This window comes from Anser anser (assembly GCF_964211835.1).
Source record: "Anser anser genome assembly, chromosome: 1".
In the NCBI taxonomy this organism is placed as follows: domain Eukaryota; kingdom Metazoa; phylum Chordata; class Aves; order Anseriformes; family Anatidae; genus Anser; species Anser anser.
Genome location: NC_139720.1, coordinates 62166185 through 62182430, shown reverse-complemented (window position 1 = coordinate 62182430; position 16246 = coordinate 62166185). Strand labels below are relative to the sequence as shown.

Genomic DNA, 16246 nt, shown 5'->3' with positions numbered 1-16246 from the left:
GATGTGGCTGCATAGCATAGCTGCACTCATATGCCGTGTTAATTAAATGCCATCATGCCTAACTTCCACCCATTGCTGACAGACATCATTCTCCAGTAATTTTGGAAAAGAAAGGGGCATCCAGCTTCAGCAGAAACCCCACTGCTGCTTTTGCCCTTCTCTGCGTAGCGACGTGCCACATTACCGGGCTTCTGGATGGCTGCACCGCGCTCGGCACCGCGCTTGGGAAAGCCAGGAGGCCGGAGCTTTTCCAGCCAGCAGGAAAGCAAACAGGTGATACTTGCTTTTTCTACAGAAAATATTTATTTGCAAGAAATGAAAAGCATAACATACTTAACTACATACATGTTCAGGCTACAAAAGCAGGTAGTCTGTTCTCTTGTAGAACTAAGCCAACAATTTAAAAGGAAAAAAAAAACCAGCAATTTCTTTACACCCAATGGACATGTTTGCAGTGTGAAAAATCAGGTGGGCACACATCCAGATGACAGCACTTGTACAAAAATAGAGAGGCCACTGAGCACACATACACAGAGTTAAACAGGCTGTTGGAAAAGAACAGGGATATCTGCAGTCAGAAGAGGCTCCAATGCAGTTTACCAAGGATTTTGGGTGGTGGGTGTGCTTTTGTGTTACTATCACTGTCTTTTTTATCTGAAATAGATTTAAGTTGTTTGTACAAACCCATACTGCGTTCACATGTACAGAGGGAAAGGGAAAGATCAGCTGAAACTTTTTAGGGGTGTTACACGCAGAATGACTCAGAGTCACAAGGTATTGTTTTTTATGGCCCTAGGCAATGGTTTTGGCCTGTATTTCTCTTCAAGAGGGTAATATCAGGTAATTTGCCCCATGGAAGGCGCAGCAAAAACTCAGTGGAGCTGCAATGTACTCACACCACAGACACACCAGCTCCAGAGATCAACTCTCCCTCTTCCCTGAACCTCTGGTCTCCCAGGGCCATTTTTAAGGCTAACTTACAGCTTTGAGAAGAAAGCATTCGAAAGCAGAGTTCTGCACAACAAAAATGACACCCAAAGACTAGATACAATTTTTTTTTTTTTGCACCAAGCCAGAGCTGTCCTACAGACAGGCCAGTCTGTGCACACACACAAAAGGGCAGCGCAACAACTTTCAGCTGACATTTGCTAACAAGACAGACATCAGACAGCAACGCACAGATGGATTTACGAGTGCTTGTTGGTGAGGAATGTGAGCCGGTCTCAGTCTTGGAAAGAAACACCAGGGCTTTCTGTTGCACCAAGTGGAATGTGCCCACGGCGTTCAGGTAAACACCTTCATTTAGGGACACTTACTGCATTAGGAAACAACTCTGCATTTGCGTGTTTTTTTGGTTTTTGTTTTTTTTTAACTGCTTACCATGCACACATGCACAGATACAAGCACTCACACTCATCCCTACTGACAGTGCAAACAAAGAAAGCAAGATGCTATTACTTCAACACCAATGAATTCAAATCTGATGGGGCAAAGTCAGGCATAAACGGAGTTCTATTAAAAAAAATCGACCACTGCCTCTGCTTCCCCTTCTACCTCCTCCACTCCCTTAATTACGGGCTGCTGAAGTGCAGAAAGATTTTTACCTGCAGGTTGGAAGGGAAAATGGCATTCAATACAAAGGTCAGATAAGCATTCATTTTACCTAAAAAGGACTGCACAGTGTTGAAGAGCAAGGGGAGAAGTAAAGATAAAAGAAGGGGGGAACTAATGTAAAAGACTATCATTGCTGGTTTAAGGAATTAAGAACTAGGAAGTTTCCCTGGGATGTCAGGAGTCCTTTCATCTGCCATTTCTTTCATCTTTTCTGCAAGACAAGTTTACAAATCCAGCTTTCCCATGCTTCAGTCTCACCTATATGGTTTCATCTCTTGTGGAAAAGTATGGAGATGGGCTTTAGAGCAGAGTAGGGACTTCTGGTAACAGCCTAAAATAATATACCAACTCCATTTCAGCATCACAAATGAGTTTTCTGAGACGCACTCTTTTCTACATAGAAAGTCAATTCAGGAGTATACGCTGGAAAAGCAGAAAAGGCCTTACACAATAATTGCAAAAACAAATGGCAATCCCCCTCTCAGCCCCGGAGTCTCCAGTGGATGCTGATCCCCTAAGCAATGCCGTACTGACGGGGATCACAGCCTCAATACAGCCTTGAATGCCCACTGTTGTTTTATCAGCTGTAAGAAAGCTACAATATCCTGGCCCATTGACTGAATCCTTACCCCTCGTTTATAAAGACCTTAACATTAAAATCAGTTCTCACACCTTTGCAGCCCCTAGAGTTGTTTAATCCTTAACACTGCAGCACAAAGCAGCCACATCACAGCACTAGGCTACTTATATAGGCTACTATAACTTTTGTAGTTACAAAGTACTGACCTACCATTTCACCTTCAGAATACAAAATGTTCCCTATCTAATTAACGAATTGAGAAAGAAATATTTTAGTCACTAAAAGTATAAAAATACTCCTTATACTTCTGTTCTTAGCTGCATAGGCTTTGTACAACGGCCTCTTGGCATTAGCTAGAATCTAGAGCCCAAATACTCAGTGGAAATCCCTCCCAACATAGCAATTAGTATCATTCATTTACTTGACCCACATTCTAAATTCGTCTAGACAGAATTCACCGCTGATAGTTTGGGGGGATGGGGTGGTGTGAGGTGGGGATTCTTAGCTGGGGAAAAAAAAAAAAGAAGGCAAATTTGGGGATTCTACATTAAAGAAATCAAGAATAAGCTTGTATTGAGATACGCTGTTATACAGAGCAATATCGAAGAGGTCCCCTGCCAGTATGGACCTGCAGCCTCTGAAAGTGGTAAGTGAGAAGCATGCTGCGCTGCATCAGCTGGGATCTGTCTGAAGAACCTCAGCCTAATCCATTACTAGTCTCTGTTGCTGGAAAACATTGAATGGTATGGATGAAACAGGAGAAATGCAGCAAAGAACTATAAATAGCTTGGCAAAAAAAAGAGCAAAAAACAAACAAACAAAAAACAAAACACCAACACCAACATTATCTACACACTGGTAACAACGTTAGAACTGTCACATGCCCTGTGCTTGACACTTCTTAAATATATATGTATAAAAAATAATGCCCTACATTCCTTTGTAGCTTATCTCCCTAGAAGCAAAGACCTGACAGATCTAGACATGCTTTAAAGCTATGGGCCAAAAGCTAAGATTACTTGTGTGAAATCACACTGCCAAGCTGCATAGAGTTACAGCTAAAGACTCTGAGGATCACTTAAGTCCTCTAGTGGAAGTGGAAATTGGGCAGCACACGAGGCCGCTGCCTGCCCTGTCCACAGATGCACATCATTGTACAGCACCAAGCCACCGGCCGCTGCAAAAGGCATACTGGCAGAAGGCGAAGACCTCACATAATATGGCTGAGCTAATGATAAGCACTTACACCAGCATGCTCCCCAAATGCCCCTCACTGCTCCTCCCCATGCCCTTCATGTTCAGCTCCCTCTCTGCACAGCCTGTGGCGCACCCGCACGGACTCTTGGATCTCCACGGGAGCACCGAGGCCAGTGGGGCAACTGCACGTGTCCTGCATCCCCTGTCCCCTGCTGGGGCATGGGCATCGTTACTCCGGAGACAGCGGGTCCTCATCACGTAACAGCCTATAGATGGGTGATGGCGGGAGATACTTTGGCCCCTACTACCTCCAAGAGAAACCTGCTCTATTAAGACCCCTGAAGAAAAAATGATCACGAACATACCAAAGTCAAGCAAAGGATTTCCTTATTCTAAAGAAGTAATATTCATGATAATAAATCCACAAATAATGTGTGTGCTAGCTTAAGAGATTCCCAAGAGTACCTAAAAATCATTTAAAGGATGGGATGAGTTAAGATTATAGAAGTAGATTATTAAACAGTTACAAGAAAATTGGTACTGCCATACTGGTTTGGATGAATTAGTTCAGTGGCCTGACCCAAATCGTGGCCAATTTAAAATGCTTCAGATGAAAATTCGACTATCTCCCAATCAGATTTAAACTGATAGGTCCAAATTAAGCAAACACGAATGCAAAGCTCCACTGGTGACTACTGCAGTAGCTTTCAGAGAAGGAGGTGTTATTTGGGTATTGCAAAACTGTCTCTCCTTGAAGTATTGGGAAATAATTCAATTTTAAGACAGTGAAGTCAGCGGTATCTGCAATGAAAGGCGATCATTTAACTGGCAGTGGGCATGAGCTCACGCAGCTTGGCCTCCTCTTTATGCACAGTGCAAACTGCAGCACAATTAACAGCAGTGTTGTGCTTGACAGCTTGGTGCTTCTTTTGCAGAAGACTTAAGCATTCAGTTTCACTCAGACAAACCATGGGTGCTCTGAAAAAAAGATAAAATAAAAAGACCATTTAAGGGATTTTCTAAGCTGTGACCTTGCCCACTTACATGGGCCAGCAGTATTATAGTGGAAGGGTCAGTCCTGGCTTTCTCCTGTCACTTTGCTGACCTCATGTGGCTAAACTATGCAGCCATCCCTTGTGTCACCTTCAGTGGCACCCACCAGTGTCCATTATTTATGTGAAGCCATTGCTCCAAAAAAACATCCAAACGTCATTGGTGGATACTGGAATGATACAGAGGACCCAACAGGATCACTGTGAAGAGAAAGAAGCTTCATGGAGGACACTGAGTCACAATGAGAGGGGAACTCTTGCAAAATAGACTACAGTGGCATTGTTCTCTCATTTCCACCAAAGGTAAAATAATAAAAAGGCACTTGCATAGATGAATAGGGCATAAACTAGAAAGCACGTCTGCACACCAAAACTCACTATTAGCTCACGGAGTCTGGCACACGTTTCACTTTCGCTAATGTGAAACACCTTTTTAAAACGGCACAGTGGGGGTTGATCACACTGTAATCCACCAGATTCTTTCCATTCCTTTCACTGAGCTTTGAGTCAGGCCTACAGGCAGGCAGCAAATGGGATATCAAAGGAATAAAGTCTAAAGAGAATGAAGAACAAGGAAGGAGCAGGTATGGCAGCTGCTGTAATAAAATACAAATCCAATATTTTACAAAATAGAATACTTGCAGGAAATATCTACTGTACATGGTAAAAAATTACTTGTAAGGCTATGTTAGTTTTTCCCTTATTTATCACAAGAAAAAAAAAGGAGCTACAGTATTTTTTGTTGTTGTTATTTTTCTTTTTTCTCTTTTTTTTTTTTTTTAATTGACTTCTGGTAAACCATGAAGTAGCTATGCTAGCCTGCTGAATTAGGATTTCCCCATTAAATCCATCCTCAATGGAGTCTGAGTGCCCTTCTGAGCAATCAGATAAAACCCAGCCCAAATCCTGGGCTAGATTTGGCTGTGCCATTCCAAGGATAAATTCCAAGATGCACAGCTCAGACAAAGGCATGAGCAGGGTACCAAAAGAAGGACAACCCTTAAAGGCAACAGCTATGTGGGACAACAAGGAAACACAGTGAAGAAAGAAGTGTACTGGACCAGGATCAAATTTGAATACGGCTCTTGGCTTTTCCACTAGACTTGGGCCAGTCGCTTCACCTCCCCATGCGCCTTTCTCAACCCTCTTTTGCCTTGTCTGCTGCCTGCATAATAAACTCTTCAGGTCAGGGACTGTCTTGCCACACAGTCACCTCCAGGCCTGAACTGTACACATCTTTTTGGTTAAGCGGTTGGTCTAAGATCACATCTGGAAAAGGACGTAAGAAGAGGAGACCCATGACATTATTCTAGGATGATTCAAATTGGAGGTGGGGGGAGGAGGGGGAATGGGTGTTCAGTGATATTTGTATGTCTTTATGTCCAATTTCAGAGCTTGCCCAGACCACATGCAGGGTTAGGGAAGGTTAATTCGCTTCATTGTGACTGCTTGAACAAAATCTTGCAAAGCTAATAAATACTATTTACAACAGTAACAGGAAGATGGCAAGAAAAAGAAAACACAGGACAATCTGAGACCTGGTCTACATGAGAAATTCCATCAATGCATCTAGAAGCCAATAAATAAAATCCATATGGTGCTCTCAGGAGGCACTTCTGGTTTAAGCCTTATATTGATTAAGTTTGTTGGGAAGGAACCGATCCAAACTAAACAGGTTAGCCTTAAGCAGACTAAAGGACATCCACCCAAAACATTGCCTGAAGTTAACAAAACCTGCTTTCTAAATAGATTTAGTTAAACTAGTCTAATTCTCCCACACAAGCAAAGTGTGACAAGACAATGACTGATCTTTGCTTGAATTCCACATCGGTGGAAGCAGTAGAGATGCCTACCAGGACTGCTTCCAACCCAAAGAAAAAGCTACTCCACTAAATGACAAAGGGGTTGGTGGGGAGAAGAGTGAAAGATGTAAGGGAGGACAATTCAGCACCATCATTGCCCACCCCTCTCCTGCCTGTGCTGTTCACAAAACAGAACTGGGGTCCATTCTTGTGCCTTCAGAGCAGATGAAGCACATGCTTTTCAATCTTCCCCAAAAGGCCCAAATGCTACAGACCAATAGGCATGGAGCTGTGGCTAGATTCTGAGCAGCATCGTGCCGCCTCTCCTGTTTCTCTCAATTACCTTCTCCCAAGGATCCCATCACCCACATGCTCCCATCGGTTTTGCATATTCCACTCTTTTACCAAATGTCTTTGTGCACAGATGATGATGTGTACATGCAAGCACAGACACACATACACAAATCAATCATCAGCACACTGCTGGTATCTTCTGCGATCATAATTCAATCCTGCCCTTGCAATATCAGACAGGAAAGAAATAAAAGCAAAGAGGGATTGTGTGTGAAGTAAGGAAAGGAGTTACAAGACGAGATCCCATCTGCAGTCACAGCCTCACCAGTCAATGCAGAATTTGGTGAACTCCCTCTCTTTTGTGCTTTGGTTCACTGAGGATGACAAGTCAGGGGGACTTTGGTTGAAAATATGTGGGAAAGAGGGAAGTCAAGAAAAAAGGCCTTTTTATTTTTAAGAGGTGGCATTGACTCTTCTATCTATTTCAATTATCTTCAGTGTTTCATTTCCTTCTATTTCAGAGTTGACTCTGTAGGAAAAAACAAAACAAAACAAAACAACAACAAAGGTTAACACTAAGAGTTAGTCATTTTTAAAAGCACATATCCTGCTCAAATTGGCTAATGCTAAAAAGGCACTCGGTATTTATCAGGTACCCGTCAGTTGGAGTATGGTAACACATTGAATTAGTCATCTCTTTGGCCCTGGGTATAACTTTGACACAAATGCTCAGAAGGCATGCTTGGTGTGATATGGCTCAACCTAAGCCTCTGAAAAGCATACTTCTAAACACAACCCACCTCCACCATTTGGTGTGCTTACTACTGCTTGTTAGCAGAGACTAAGAGCTGAGCCAACAGGACAGTGGTGGGACAAGCAAAGGTACAGTGGAAGGAAAACTGCAACCACATATTTAAACCAGTGAATCTGTCTTTTTGCAGAGGCCCCAAACACACATTCATGCTAGAAAAAAAAAAGGAACTCCATGCTAAGAAGTTCAGATAATAGATTTGTCTTTTAAGTCTGAATCCTGCAAACTTTCTGCAGCATGCATTAGTAAGATCACTGCTGTGAGAAGCTCCAGCTCTTCGCACCCTAACCTCAACAAAGCCCAGTGAGTCACAGCCTCACACTTCCACCCAACTGGTAAAAGCTTATTCCTTTAGGAGACATGCAACTAAGTGCTTAAAGAAGCGGAGTAGGCATAACTAACAAGCCTACAAGGGCTAAGTTTCTGGTAGAAGCAATGAGCTTGGCAGCTTTGTTGCTAAAATATTGTTGCAATCACTTCTCCAAACAAGAGTAGCAATACCTTTGCCTATAAGCTCTCCAGACAGAGAGTCCAAACTCTTGTTTCACAAGAAGCCCATCCAGCACTCACCTGTGCTGCTGCAGGCCCAGCAGCACTGATTTCTCTAGCCTCGTCTCGTTGGCTATTGTGAACTCCATGATATCATCCCGCTGCATCCCCGGCACAGCTTCCAGAGCTAGCGCCGTGTACTTGGAGCTGTCTGCGTGCCTGTCGTTTCGATCTGCAAAGGAGATCGGGCTTGACGACTCCTCCAGCTGGTGAGGCTCTTCATATATTAGCAGACTCCTTGATCTCACTGCATATAGACAGAAGGGAAAGGAGAGATGAGAAGGAGGCAGGTCAAAGAGAACAGCCCTGGCCGTTTCAGGAAATGGAAACCATCAGAGCAGAACTAGAGCTGCAAAGGTCTTTTCATTGCAATTAACTGGGTAGGTTGATAGCTGTGGGAAGATACCACAGCAGTGGTCCAAACAGACATCAAAAAGCTCTTAACTCTTCACAGAACAAGAGCAAAATGAAATAATCACTTTAATAACATACGTTTAAAGCAACTGGTTCTTAACTGGTATGTAATACTAACAGCTTCCCACTCCGTCCTTGGACCCTTAGTTGACACTGGCAAAGGAAGCACCAGTTGACAGCCGTTGTGTTTTCTGACAGTATGAACAAGTGGTACAGAGCAGAAAGCAAACTCTCCTGCTACCTTTCACAGACTACTAGCCTTAGCTCCTCAAACAGAAACATAAAGGCTTTAAACCTTAAAAAAAAGTACCAAGCAGGCTAGTGGAGAAAGGCTTTTCTCATCTTTATGAAGTCTGCTGCCATCAGCACACCTTGCCAAGCTATCTTTCTTTGATATAGATACATCCTTCTTCTGTATCAATGCATGGCCAGCTAGGGAGCAGAAAAACATGAAGTTCTTGGGGATGGATTTGGGGATGGGGGTGGAAAACAAATGCCAAAGAGCAAGACTGAGGTGGTTGTCACTTACCAATGGAGTCTGTGTAGGACTCTGGTGAGGAATGTTGCCTGGGCAACACCATCTTTGTAGCAGAAGGATATGGCCCATAGCTCTGAGAGAAGCTGCCAAAAACTACTGCAAAGCACAGCACCACCATCTGGCAAAGGGAAGAGGCAGAAGAGGTTAATTGCACTGCCTCTTGGCCCATACACGCACATCAAAATGAAAAATTGACACAAGGCAGATCTGATAGCTTTTTGAAACAAAAGACTTGAGGCTATTTTTATCACTAGATTCAGTGCCTCTTAGCAAAGGCACATACACAAGAACAATTCAGCGCTTTAATGCTGGGGTTTGTTTTCAGTGTCTGCCATCATTTTGGCCTGTTGCCTTATTTACTCCCAAAGTTGAAAAGCAGACACAACCGCCATGTGTGTTTTACAGATACTGTCGGGAATTTCTGAGGTTATTTCTGCTGCTGGCCCCAGTCTTGCTTCAAAGTGACAGAGAGGCTGGCAGCCGATGAGAACAGCATAGGCCTTGAATATCATTTCCATCAATTTATAGCACCAGCATAAAGGGAACTTGCTGGCTGGGTGTTAAGGTGGGAAGAGCTTCATTCTAACCCTTTTCTTATCCTGAAAAATATTACTGAAATAGGAGAGAGGTAGATTTACAGCCTCAGTCATATTTTTATTTGGATGAAAAGGTTTATTTTTACTGGAATCTGAAAATCCAAGCATCAAAGGGCACCCGTGTTTTCATTTTACAACTCTAGACACCATTTCTCACATACAAAATTGTAGGAAATAATACAACAGGTTACTCAGAGGAGCTGTGCTGCTTCTTTCATCACAGCAGCACCCCATCAAAACCACAGGCCCAGTCTCCTCCAGAATTTAATGCCCATTAACAATCATTAATCTTCATCAGCCAGGATTCTCAGCTATCTCAAAATTAAATGTCAAATTATTAAGAGAAGTTTCCCAACCTGAGAATTTGGAAGTGAGGGGCTTCACAGAACAGAAGATGTGCCTTTGAGCAGTGGAAAGGGAATCTCGTTCCCCTACAATTACCAGTTTTAGGGAATACTCACCATAAGACAGGTTCCTGTCTGTGTGCTAGCTGCCTTACATGAACGGGACACCTTTCCAGCAACTATGGCTTGGAGTCTCTGCAGCTGCTGCAGAAGTGTTCTGGAAAGCAAAGACAAGAGACATGACCATCAGATGTAGTGATCTACTTGCTGGTTAAACAGCTTTTTGCTTCAAATTCCACACCTGGCAATAATGCATTTAGCACTTGCGACAAGGTACAGATAATTAAAATCACCACCTTGAAATCAGAAGTAAGGAATGTCTTCAATTTTTACAAAGTTCTTGCATGCATTAGCAATGAATCTTTCAAAAATATCTTTTGCCTTCCATCAGATGCTGTCCCTGAACAATGACTTATTTACCTTTTTCAGAAAGTTATTACAAATAAAAACTGTTTCCAGGGTTTCTACGGGAAACAACTCTGGTAAGTGTACAAACAACTGAAACTCTCTCCATGCAAGTGACTGGCTGCTTACATCACCTGGTTCTACGGCGTGAATTGAGCTGGAGTTTCACCATTATTTAAAATGGTGCAAAAGCAAGCTTATAGTTGCTGTAGTTGTTGCTAGAGGTATATATGTCTACCCCCTTTTTCTGAAAATGCGCTGTACAGTGAATTGCTTCATTTTCAAAGAAAGGGATTTAAAGCACACACTTCATTTCCCGTAATCTCATTTACTAAATAAAGTATTTTATTGCAATTTGTTAAATCTTCCAGGAGTTTATGAAAACTACAGTTGCTTGAAGCAGCTATTCTGACTGTGCCGTTCAGAGGTAACCGCAACGGTTATTCTGTTCTGGTTGGAGTCAACAGTTGCGGACCAGGAAGGTATTTTTCTGCCTTTCTGTCTGTTTTTCTTCTGCTGTAGCATCATTACTTGCTACAGTCAGGATATTAGTCATTCAAGATGGAAATGATCTCAAAGAATAATTGGTATAGGGTTTTCACAACTGTTTCCATTTTGTTTCCATTAAAGCTTTTTTAACAGAGGAGGAGTAACCCAAATGCCTGTCCTCATCGCAGTCAAATATAGTACTATTTTGCCTCAAGATGTTAACTTTGCTGTTTGTTTCCAATTTTACTTTTTGCTTCTTTTGTACGTCTCACTACCTATTGCTGAGGGTAACCCTCACAAAACTCCAGGCAACAGCTTTGGAGACCATGACGTCAAATGCTAAAGCAAGAAGCAAGGTTAGGGTGTCAGAGAAGATAGAAGGTTTATTTTAAGATCAAACCAGCTAAAAGCTAATTGTAGGACAGACCCAGAGGTGCCTTTACAGCTCAATATATACTTGTCTGTCTATTATTATAGATTTTTTTAATCATCAATGATCATTGCTAATTAGGGTTTAATGAATTCAAGGACTTCAGGAATGCATTCTGAAATGAGCACAAGGCACTACAGCACATTTATCTGGGCCAGCAGATCCTTCCCAACTTATTAAGGAAGGATGTCTTGCATGCTCTTGAGAGCACAGTTTATACTGCAACTCAGTATTAAAAAGAAGAAAGTGATTTCATTTTTTCTTCTTCAGTCCTTTATTCACAGTTAGAGACCACAGGCAAATTAAGAGATGGAAACAGCATCCATCACATAGATGAGACCATCCTAATGCCCTGCTCCCTGCTAACATTTCTCCCCAGTCTCACTTTTCCATACAGTTCATGGCTTAGGGGTCACGCAGACTTGCACACATGCTACGTATCATCTTCTGGCACAGAACAAACTACATACAGCATTCCTTCCATACGCCATGTTACACAGCAATGCCTTTTTAACCCTGCAATCTCTGCGCTATTACACAAGACTAAATCCCCCCCCAACCTACTTCAGGCCTGAGTCACTGGGATTGACAGAGAACAGCTCTGAGGCATGAGAGGAAGGCGCTCTCCTCCTCCCCAGCTTGGGGGCTGGCAGCAGCAGCAGACTTGAAATGCATATCACTCCTGCCTCTTTTTGTGGAGGCGTCAGTGAGAAAACAGTTAATGGCTGTCAAGGATATCGACAGAGAAGAGGCGATTCTCCTCGGTTTTGCTCATCTCTGCCTTTTTGTGTCCAATTTAAAAAACCTTGCTGGGCAGAGGGGGGCCCAGAGAGCTGACACCAAAACACTCTTGTTTCGGAAAGTATAATTAAGTAGGTATTCGAATCTGAAATGTTGGAAGATTGGATTCCAGGGTGAAAAGACCTTTCCAGCACACCCGTTGCCTTCATTGTTACTGGTTGGCTACCGGGATGGTCTGGACTAAGAACAGAGGACTAAGGAGCAGTTCTCCACTCTGAAGAACAAGGACTTGGGTTATACCAAGATGTTTCCTCTAAATATCATCAGGAAGGCCAAGAATGCTCTTAGTGCAACATACTGCCAATGGCTAGATCCTAACAGGAGAAAATACAATCCCACGGCAGCGTGTATAAGGGGCTTTGCACCCACAAGGATTATTTTCCACTGTGTCTGACACGTTTCCCAGTGATATTCAATTAGAGGGTCACCTCCGTAGGAGGTGTGAAATGTGCTTTCACGCTTTTCCCTGCCAAGGGAAGCACCTCAAAGGAAGGCTGTAAAGTGACTGAAGACTCCTGCTCTCCTTTCCAGCACTCCCAGCAAATCCACTCTGCCCATGATGTCTTGTTTTCATGTGTGCATTCACGAAATAATCTTCAGAAGGTCCCTTTTCACTACCAGAGTGAGGAACAAGTCAAGGCTTCCCCTCTGCTTCCAGTGACGCTTTCAGTATGGAGAGGAAATCTGTCACTGCAGGACCTAGCCACCTGAAAAACTTCCTCAATACAGTATTTAAATTTAAAATCCAACATTGATTTATACAACAATAAATAGCTTCTAGGTGAAAGAAACAATGTTTATTTTGACCTTTTTATTTCAGAGAATGTATCTACTTTGTGAGGCACAAAACTTATCATTAATGACTAAAAAGCAAGAAAAAATGTTCTCTTTCTTTCAGCTCTACACAGAGTCTTTCTCTGCCTGTCCTATTTGTAGGACAAGGCAAACCCCAAAGTAAAGTTTTCATTTAAAGACCAGAATACCTCAAAGGAAAAATAAACCCAACGACAACAACAAATCACGATTCTTTCTGTTTTGAATTACAAAAGAAAAAAAAAAAAACAGCATTTTTTCATCAGTGTTGCTTCAGCATAAAAACACTGCTCTGCTGCTTTCAAAATAAAGAGTTGGGTCCAGGGCTGTCAAGCTTTGTCAGCTGTTATGGGGGTGGTCTGAAGTGAAGTGCAAGATGTCTCATTGCACGTAAATCCAGATCCCTCTCTTCTTGAAACAAGACTTGGTTAAATGGATTTATCAGCCTCAAATGAAAGAACAGCCATGTAAATCAGTCAGTAAATGAACTTGCTAGTCATTACACTACCAGAACAACTCCAGCAGCTACTTGTATGCATCCCACAAGGATGATCAAGGGGCTGGAGTACCACTCCTATGAGGACAGGCTGAGGGAGTTGGGGTTGTTCAGCCTGGAGAAGGGAAGGCTCTGGGGAGATGTTAAAGTGTCCTTTCAGTGCCTAAAGGGGGCCTCCAGGAAAGCTGGGGAGCGATTCTTGGTCAGTGAGTGTAGCTACAGGACAACGGGTAATGGCTTCAAACTAAAAGAGGGTAGGTTTATATTAGCCAGGAAGAAATTCTTTACTGTAAGGGTGGTGAGGCACTGGCACAGGCTACCCAGAGAAGCTGTGGATGCCCCATCCCTGGAGGTGTTCAAGGCCAGGCTGGATGGGACTTTGGGCATCCTGGTCTGGTGTGAGGTGTCCCTGCCCATGGCAGGGGGGTGGAATTGGATGGTCTTTAAGGTCCCTTCCAACCCAAACCTTTCTATGATTCTGTGATTGTCTATTTGTAATAATAATATTTACATACTCAACCATATGCTAATTGGATCCTATTTCTATCTACTTCTCCAGGAAAAGTGAACGTCAGTGTATTTATTTATAAATATAGACTTAACAGGATTGAAAAAGAAAAGTACTTCTCACATGTCATACATTCAGTACCCAGTGTTTCAATTCTGTCTCTTTAAGCCCAAATAGCCACAGCTACTGGTGTCATGGACCACAATAAAAGCCTAGACTAATGGCAGCTTCTGTCTTCATCCCCAGTGCCACCATGTGAATGGATCGAGCCTTCTTGGTGACAGGGAAAAGTCAGTTCAACTCTTGATATCAGCCTCTTCTCGCACCCTTCTAAGACAGCAGTGCTCAACATGTTCGGACACTAACCAGACCAATGAGATCCTTGCTCACTTGTGGCTACAAGGCATAAGAGACGTGCATATAATAATGTGTTCCTGTAGTTTTGAGAAAACTCCTTAGAAAGGAACTTGGATGGGTTTTTTGCAAGGCACTGAGTCACATAAATTAGGAGAGGAAACATATGCCAGTGTTCTAATACTGAAGATGCCAAAAATGCTGCTGTCACCCACTCACATTAATGAGAATTAAAAACTCCCCCGCATCTTGATCCCACAGCCTCCTGCCTTGCCTTATAAGATACATGAAAATCAAGGAAGATTCTTCTGGATGCAATTTTTCTTTGACCACATTAACACATCTTACATCAAATCTTTTCAGACCCAGAATTTCAAGCTAAAGCAGGTTCTCAGGAAAGATTCTTCTAAAATTTCTTATGCTACTTTTTTTAGCAAAAAATTGTGGTGCTTCCATGGTTTGGAGCCAGACTTTGAAATGTAAGCAGGGTTTCCCTGAAGTCTTAGGTATGTATCTGTGTAAAATTTGTTCTATATATAGAGTAACAACATGCTCTGAAAAACTGATTGCACATACTGAAAGAAAATTCTGCTGCTCAATAGTTGTATGTTTTGGAAATTGCCTGTCAGCTCCCCTCAACTCTAGACAGACTATAAAAACACAATAGTGACTGACTGTACATACGTGTGCACAAACTTTTAAGTGAGCAGCTATTGCCCAATTTTCCAAGGAAAAAAAAAAAAAAGAAAAAAAAAACACGAACTTTGTCTTCATCCACACTGAATGCATGCGCATTTTACATGTAAACAAAGTGCTATTTTCTTGCTCTCTTTTTCCACTCTTAAATTTTTTTGCTATCAGAAGACAGCTCTAACACTTGTAGATCTACTTTCATATAAAATGTCAATGAGGTTTTTTTTTTTTTTTTTTTTTTTTACTACATTGAACACTCAAAGTTGCAACTGAAGTCAACTTGGGCTCTGATTTGAGCATATTAAATAAGACGTGTATGACTGTGTGCTTAGGAACTTTGAGAAATAAGGTCCTAAATGTTTAAATTTGGGCATCCAAGAATAAAATTGGATCTGCATAATTTGACCTTAACTTCTTTATGAACTTCGATCCCTGACTATAAATATGAGATGAAAGTACCAGCTACAGGATGCTATGAAGACAAGTTCTGAAACACTTGATTAATTTCTGGATGACACATCAAGGCAATGTACCAGTGAGGAAACCAGTCATTTTGAATTCAATGTAGAAAAATGGATTATGTATATTAAGCAAGGACCTGGAATCATTCTCTGAACAAGACATTTACACAGCTATACACTAAACGAAAGAAAGTGTCTCTTTGGGGTGAGGTTTAAAAAAAGTGGTGTTACATAATTCAGGCTTGATGAAAGCAGGCTCTCTTACAAATTTCCCAATACTTGGATGTGCAGCCTTAACAGTTTTTAGGTACAGTTTGCATCTAAATACCAAAATCAGATCACCATAGAATACAAGAATTTCTGTGAGGAGGGTCAGGAACATCTGTTTCTCTGCGGGAGATTACAAATCAGCACTGATGCTCGTGCAGAGGGAAGAAAACAATGCTACTCATCCCATATGCCCAGAGTATGAAGATTTCAGAGATAATATCATGTAGGTAGGTAAATATTTTTAGACCGTTTATCTTTAGGGAACTAAGATCATAAAATAACAGAAAAGATGCTAAAGGTCCTGTCTAAAAGAATGGAAAATATTAACAAAGCCATTCTCATGACTTCATCTGCAACAAGAGATGTAAATCTGGCCAAATTTAGCCAAACTAGGGAGAACAATTCAAGGCTTGAAAACATCTTGTCCCTGAGTGGATCATCCACTGCACCCCCCCTTTTAGCAGCTGTTTTCAGCACCTACTGGGACAGATCCTAGGAGAAAGAACCCTATTCCACACCTGCAGAACAATTCCTGGCTCTTTTACGTAAAGCACTGCAGGAAGATACAGGAGGGACAGAAATGGCTTGGCTCTCTTCAAACAAGCAGCAGATGTCTTTATGCATGAGCAGTGTGTGGGAGACACTCTAGCAAATTACAGTGCTACAGGGTCTGGC

General features: G+C 42.1%; 1 protein-coding gene across 3 annotated transcripts in view; it reads right to left on the bottom strand.

Moving 5' to 3' along the window:
* Positions 1 to 284: 284 nt before the first annotated feature.
* Positions 285 to 16246, bottom strand: part of CREB3L2 (cAMP responsive element binding protein 3 like 2) — a 78955-nt gene continuing 62993 nt past the window's right edge. For all 3 annotated transcript variants that reach the window (XM_083801046.1, XM_083801047.1, XM_083801048.1), the window contains 4 exons: positions 9909 to 10008; positions 8843 to 8969; positions 7921 to 8146; positions 285 to 7068 (listed from right to left, as the gene is read on the bottom strand). In XM_083801046.1, the coding sequence (XP_083657172.1) occupies positions 6993 to 7068; positions 7921 to 8146; positions 8843 to 8969; positions 9909 to 10008 (529 nt within the window). In that variant the 3' untranslated portion in view covers positions 285 to 6992. The remainder of the gene's footprint in view (positions 7069 to 7920; positions 8147 to 8842; positions 8970 to 9908; positions 10009 to 16246) is intronic.